The sequence below is a fragment of the Macadamia integrifolia genome, chromosome 13 (assembly GCF_013358625.1).
Source record: "Macadamia integrifolia cultivar HAES 741 chromosome 13, SCU_Mint_v3, whole genome shotgun sequence".
Classification (NCBI taxonomy): domain Eukaryota; kingdom Viridiplantae; phylum Streptophyta; class Magnoliopsida; order Proteales; family Proteaceae; genus Macadamia; species Macadamia integrifolia.
This window is the reverse complement of record NC_056569.1, coordinates 165,445-172,771: the sequence shown is the minus strand read 5'-3', so window position 1 is coordinate 172,771 and position 7,327 is coordinate 165,445. Positions and strand designations below refer to the sequence as shown.

General features: G+C 38.5%; 1 protein-coding gene across 2 annotated transcripts; it reads right to left on the bottom strand.

Annotated features, from left to right (window-relative positions):
- Nucleotides 1-1,342: 1,342 nt before the first annotated feature.
- LOC122060003 (glutamic acid-rich protein-like) lies at nucleotides 1,343-7,021 on the bottom strand. 2 transcript variants are annotated; one of them, XM_042623124.1, is made up of 3 exons: nucleotides 6,669-7,021; nucleotides 2,298-2,634; nucleotides 1,343-2,197 (listed from the first exon to the last, which is right to left on the bottom strand). In XM_042623124.1, exons 1-3 carry the CDS (start codon nucleotides 6,750-6,752, stop codon nucleotides 1,467-1,469), a joined length of 1,152 nt encoding a protein of 383 aa, XP_042479058.1. In that variant the 5' UTR covers nucleotides 6,753-7,021; the 3' UTR covers nucleotides 1,343-1,466. The 2 variants fall into 2 exon arrangements, with proteins under 2 accessions (XP_042479058.1, XP_042479059.1); XM_042623125.1 differs by having other exon boundaries at nucleotides 2,298-2,628.
- Between the last annotated feature and the right edge of the window lie 306 nt (nucleotides 7,022-7,327).

Below are 7,327 nucleotides of genomic sequence, written 5' to 3'. Positions count from 1 at the left end.
CCCTAATTAATAGCCATCGCATTGAAGGGTGTTAACCAGTGAACTTTCGATTTGAAGGGTTCGATTCGATTATATTTAGAGCATAGGAGATAGAAGTTGAAATCAAACCATTTTATTAAACGGTTGCAAAACAAAACTACACTCATAAATCCTTTTACCCCTTTCATATTTTGCCTGTGCGTTTGTGTAATTTTCAATCTTTGTTTTGATGAATATAGTAAACCGTAGAGCATTTGAATATAATTGTTTTGTTTGGTCAGTTGGTTGGTGCATTGCTGTTAGAGAAGGTCATGGGTTAGCCTCTTTTATCTTCACTTTATGCCGTGAGGCGCCTCCTCCTCTCCGGTCTCCCCCCCTCCCCTTTGTAAGTGTAGTTAATTGAAACAAAAAAAAAAAAAAAAACACTATTTGCCATCCTATTCATGGCCATCGCTGAAAGAATTTCTCATTCCTCCATTGATGGTAATGAAACAACACAAGGCCACATCACCACTTGGCAACTTGGTTATAATCGACATCTTTGTCAACATATACTTCAACCTCCTTGGATTGAAATTTTGGGCTTAAAGAAGATATAAAACTTGGAAAAACTCTATGGCCGGAAACAATCTCTCCGCGGATGATAATCATCCCGACTCCTAATTCCTAAATGGCTGGAGCCTCCTACAATTGGAAATCCAAGTTTTCCCACACGACTCGTCCTCTAAAAAATTTGGTGACCAAGACGAGTCACTTTCTTTTGCTGACTTCAAAAAAAGTAATTCACATTTCCCAAAAAGTGCAATATAAAATGACCATTTCTTAGCGGGGTTGAAATTGTCTGTAATTCTGATCTCGTACAATTTTGTGCAATACCACCTTCAGGCGGTGATACGTATATTGATACCAAGATCTGGACCATTGCATTGTCATCAATACACATATCACCCTCTGAAGGTGGTATTTCACGAAATTGTACGAGATCGGAATTGCAAACGATTTTTTTCCTTCCTAGCGAGGAAAGCTAGAATTAAGATTAAGAAACAGAAATTTCGGGAAAAACAAAAAGGTACCTTTAATGTCGATCCCATTCAGCCTTTAATTTCTGATAATACTACTTGAATTTCTTACTTTTTTTTTTTTGTTTTTAATCACTAAAAATAGGGTTTATTTACAATTGAATTGTGAAACCTCACCAATACATACTCTTTCCATTCAACGTCTTCGATTTTGTCCAATTGACAGACATGAAAAAAAACAGAGCTCAGGAATTGGTGTCTCAATCGACTAAGATTGAAAATCGAAAAACCAATTGATTTGTATTCCCCCCACCCCCCCTCCCCCTTCCCCCTCCCCTCCCTCGTTTTTTGATATCTCATGGATAAAATTGTATTGATGAAAAAATAGAGTTCCACACCACGTTTGGGCACAAGCTGGGGGGAAAATAAAGCCACGCCCCATAATTTGCCCGCAGGAACAAACCAGCTTCAAAAAGGTACCGTGTAAGGCAACGCATATATAGCAGCCTCGGGTAAATAACACGCTTGTGGCCACAGACTAGAGCTTCCTTGACGAACTCCATCATTACTTGGTTTAAATCTTTTCGCCTCTCGCTCTGTTTTAGATTGTGTCGCAAGGAGCCATTCCTGATCATCAAAATCAGGAAGAGAACTCTGAATAATAGGAGGAACCCAATTTTCGATCAATTCTCTATATTGTGCCTCTATCTTCTTCAGCTTTCTGCTGGATCTGTGAGAACTTTCAGCAATGTCTAAAACTTGTACACCCACTCTTCCAGATGTGGAACAAGTCTGTTCTCCCATGGGCCTTGGATCATATTCACAACCTTCTCGCAAAACAGTAGCCTTTTCCAAGGTAGAACAGCTCTGCAATTCGCCAAGTCTTGGAGAAATTCCGTACTTCCCTTGCAAAACAGGTCCAGCATTCAACAAATTCGATTGGGGTAACTCTTTTCTTGGTGGTATTTCTCGATCCTTCTGTTTCAAACTCTCTTGTTCAGCAACAAAAGCCCTTCCAGAGGTAGAACATTGCTGCTGCCTCCCAGACGTAGAATAGAGCTGCTCTTGACAAAGTCTTGGAGGAATTTCATACTTCCCTTGCAAAATGTGATCAGCCTTGCCAGAATTTGAACAGGGCAACTCTTTGCTGGGGAATGTTTCTTGATCTTTGGGTTTCAAACGGATCCGAAGAATGCTCCCTTTTTTTAACATTTAGAATCGAAATGTCAGTGTCTAAGAAGCTAGCAAGCCCAAAAAGCAGTTTACTGTGAAGAGGATATAAAAGAGAGACAAACTCACCAAGGTTATGGTTGCTCCTACATGGCGAGCAGTGCTTTTTTCTCTTGTGGCTGTTCTGAGTGCTGTCAGAAGAGTCATACAAGTTCTGGGAACTGACAGGCTGCCCATGTTCTTCGGTAAGGCCACTCTTCTCAAAGTGTTCTGCTTCTTCTCTTCTTGGATGATCTCCTTCAAGTTCTACCTTGCTCCTTTCATTCTTGTGCCTCTTCTCATGTTTCTGTTGTTTCTCTTCAACACATCCTTTCTCCCTGGCTTTCTTCTCCCCCTCTCCCCTCTTTTCTTTCTTCTCCCTCTTCTCTTTCTTCCTTTCCTTTTTGGGCTTCTTTTCTTTCTGGAGCTTCAGAGCACCAGAATAACTGTCAGTTTGTGAACAAACTGCAGAGCAGGTAAACCCCCAGAAACAAGAAAGACCAAACTCACACAGGAGTGGTATTTTAGAATGATTCAGCTCAGAATACATTCCAATAAGTTGACATGCAAATTCATCAGATCAGACCAGAATTCTATTTAAGATCTCTAGCATAAGGCCAGAGAGTAACTCAGTTTCAGTCAAAGAAAGAAGCAAAAACATGTGAGAGAGGGGCAAAATTTATGAGGCACCTCAGGGAGATAACTGCTGTGAACAAAAAATTTACTTCGATTTGTGTAGCTATTTACCCAGCATTAGCAAAAGCTAATATGGTGAATTATTGAGCAAAAATATATTTTCTATTATTTGTAAAACAAGTTTCCCATGTCATAATATGGGATGAATAATATTAAACCCACTGCAACCTGCCTACAACTCTTAACCAATGAGCAGAAAGCACAGCCTGTATCAGAGCGGATCCCTCACACCCACTGAGAAGACTAATATGGTCGCACAAGCCCAACAGGAAAAAGAAAATTTGACCTAATTGATGCAACAGTGGCCAATAGGAAGTACTTAATATGTGACCTAAAACAGAAAAGACCAGGATAAACAACACACACAAAAGAAAAAGAGAAAAAAAAAAAGGAAGAAGAAGAAGAAGCTGAATAAGGATTTAGATGTTTCTCACAAGTCCTAACAGTGGAATTTCAAGGAAGGAGCAACTTAAGCCATGCATGTGAGTTACTCCAGAAAAATACATATGTTCAAAAAAATTCTAGACAATATTAAACAATAGGCATCTAATGCACAAAAGAGATGAAGATGAGAATATTAAGTCTTCAATAAAGATAACCAAAGGCTTAGACCTCCTTCACTAAGCTTAGGATGCTGAAAAAATTTCAAGAGATGAATGCCAAGGCCAGCATCTGACTTACCTACATCAATATAACTATCTTCTCATCACATATTCACAAATGGATGCATAGTCAGAAGACAGACATAACAAATCTTTTATTTTTAGTATCTCAACATGAAAAGGACAGGCAAATACATGTTTCTTGTAGCTCTAAACTCGGAACAAACGGAGATTTTTTTTTTTCTACAATGACCTTAAAAACCCACCAATGTTGGGTTCTAAAATCTTTCCAATTAAAAGAAACAAAAAAAAGCAATGAATCCAAATAAAAGGTCAACTATTTGTTACATAGCACATACAACACATGTATTAGAGCCTAGGTAACCATAAACTAACAGAAATTGAACTACCAAGTACTGCTTCTTGTAAACATTCAACTCCACTGGAGATGGCTTTGGGCCTTTTCCAACCTAAAACTAACTATGTTGAACAGGTGCCTAAGTAATGATAGAAACAATACAGTCCATTGTTGAGAGCTTCCTTTCATGACACAAACAAATCCAGCAAAACTTTCTAAGAAACCTCATTTCTAATAGGATACCAAGACAACATGGAGAAAACCAACCAAACAACAAACCTCCCAGCTGTTGCTGAGGTGAAAGGAACTTGCTACTACATAAAATTGCATATCAGGTTTCTTACTATGATGGTTCTAAACGTAGAAGACAGGAACATTCTGAACAATAATAAATAAATGAAAATTATGATAAGCTAAAATGTCAGATCATCTACTCAACTGAGCCTTATCCCCAACTCCAGCCACCTACAAAAAACCTGCTTCACATGAACTATATGGTGCTAAATATGACTAACCCAAAGGATAACTTTGGTCCCTAGACCAACCACAATTTGCTACAAGTGTAAATTAATAACAATCAAAAGATGATGGTAAAAATACAAACAAATATTTATATTAACTGTCAAAATCACATACCAATCACCAGCAATAATGAATTCTTCCATCTTTCTCGATCTAAGATAAGCCTAGTCTCCACAAACTCATTTGGATCTAAATAACTCAAAATAAGATTTTCCTAACTATTTTCTTCAATATTTCCCTTTTCCACTTCAGATCAATACCTTCCACACCTTTACAATTACCAAGGGATACCACTAATGATAACACCCCCAACCAATACATGAAAATAAAAATAATAACCCAAATTTCACCCATTGCCCAATCATCATTTGGAGACCCTTCAAACACAGTTTTTCAGTGCAAGCTCCACAATCACCACTGTTTCAATGAAGAATTTACCTTGCACAAATTTCCCCCCTTGGAACCCTTCCCCAAACCACAGCCAACATTTTCATCGCACAAAAATTATATTATGCCCTGGCATGCTGGCCAAAGGCCAATCTAAACCCTTAATATGAGAGACATTTCTGATTAAAAGCCCCTGATGAATCAAGTTATGTCATCCATTTAACTTGGTGACAACTGACGACAAGAAACAATCAGATAAACCCATTTTACATGAGGGCACACTGAACTTATTACTCATCTTGCTCCATATTGTAGATCCACACACAATTTTAACAGTGGCCCCCCGGCTACAATCACTACTTCTTTGCTTTCTACTTTATTGATATCAGGCCCTCTTACCAAATGTCATAACCCTGAAAACAGATCTTAATTTTTCTTTTCTCAACCCAAGTGAGTCAGGCCCTCTTACTAAATATCAAAATCCTCAAAGCCGGGAATTAGTCCCCCCTCCCCCCTCCCCCCTCCCCCTATACCAAAATGAGAAATATATATTTGCAATTGGAAACTAGAAACTGCAATATACTTTCTTGAAAGACTATGGTCTGTTCACCACTAATAAACAACTTATTTATAGCCTGCCAGAATATAGAATATATCTCTGTAACTGCCAAAGTGCCACTATATCCCTGCTTTTAGATAGTGGAAGTCATAAGAGAGTGCTTCAACAAGCTGTTTGGATTAACCACACAAAAATCTCCCTCACAACATCATGAAACTGAATCTTGACTTTTTTTCTTTCTTTTTTTTTTTTTTTTGGGAGGGTGTTTGGGAGGGAGGCATCTTAGATTAGAAACTGCTCTGACATCAATACTAATTCAAGCTTCTCAGTGATACCCTAAAAGAATAAAGATAACAGCTAATTCAAGCTTCTCAATGATACCCTAGAAGAATAAAGATAACAGTCATCAACGATCCCAACATGGCTGGAGCCTGTAACATCATCAGTCGAACTTCCAAGTAAGCAAAAGGAAGGGGGGGGGGGATATGACAATGTTCAGTAACATGAAAAGCACAGTGGCACTAGGATTCACTCAAGTCATTATGTGGTCTAAAAAGTAAAAAAATAAAATAAAAGTACATCCATGTACAAACAAAAGAAAGACTTGACATGAATAAAAGGAGATTCAATCATAGTTGTAAAGGGGTCGCCTAAGCGCCCTATGCTAACTATGGTTTCAATATTATTTTATCTTCCCCCCGACATGCCATGCAGCAGTCCACTGTAATCAAATCGTAATATATCCATGATCTCGTACATTGATGGAATTCTTGGGAGGATATAACATTGGACGGTATCAACTCCATCGTGAAAAATAAAAAATCAATGATGGGATTAAGTTGTGGTTTAATTCTTTAAGAAAATCCCATCATGTAGTTCCTATTACACTAAAACTATTACATCATTCAGGTGGCTAAGCACCGTCAATGTCTCAATGATACGCGTATGAAACTATCTACAATATTGCTCAATAGTCCAAGCTTCAACCAGCACCCACAAACCACCAGTCATGAAGCCACATGAGTTACAGAAAATTATGAAAAGCCTTAAAAGGAAAGTTACTGTTCTGCACAATTTATGCTTCTGAAAACATAGATAAAAAATATGTTCAGATCCTTTAGCCAAAGTGTTTCTCAATATTCACATATGTACAGAGGTATCCATTAAACATCTTCGCAATAGATCATTCATTCCGTTATCTGTTGTTTACATAAAAAAGTATCTATTCAATTGTACAGATAGAGATCCAAATTCGATCCCAAACACTTTTTTTGCGAACCGCACAAATTAGTCGAGCATAAACGCAAAAATACACATAGCATGAATGCTCAACAAACCTTAATCGAATTGATCAGGGCCTCATCTAGGGCATCACTTTTCCCCTCATATCCCGGAGGAGGATAAGGAAAACACCTAGACATCCTTGACAATGCAATCAAAACTGTAAACGGCCCTTATTGTAGAATCCGAAACCAGTCAATCGTCTGCAACAATCCAAGATTGTCCAAGAAGACTCTCCCGCAATAAATCTCCAACCTTAGTAAGAATCACTTCTAATCACAAGATCTTGGGTTCAATCTCATCCGAAATACACAAAAACCCGGAAGAGAAAAAGGTCGGCAACGAAACCCTGCGCCGAAAACAAACCCTAGGACTAGAACTTCCAGAACGAAAAAGCGAAAGCCAAATAATTTTTGCCTTTCTCCATGGGTATAAATAGACGGCAACGACCACACAACCCCTAGTTGGCCTATGGGCCCAGGTAAAAAAAAAAAGGAAAACCAGGCCCCCAAGAAAAAACAAATCTACGCGTCTATATTACGTCGGCTGGATCTCACAGTTCATATTGTACGGATGTGGTCCCAAACGCCACGTGTTGTCTTGGTAGCTCCGTTATAATTCTTATTTGACGGTTAGGATTCTATCAATATCGATTCCTCAGAACCCCTTGACCACCATGATACGCGATCCAGGCCGTGCGTTGAACACGCTTATA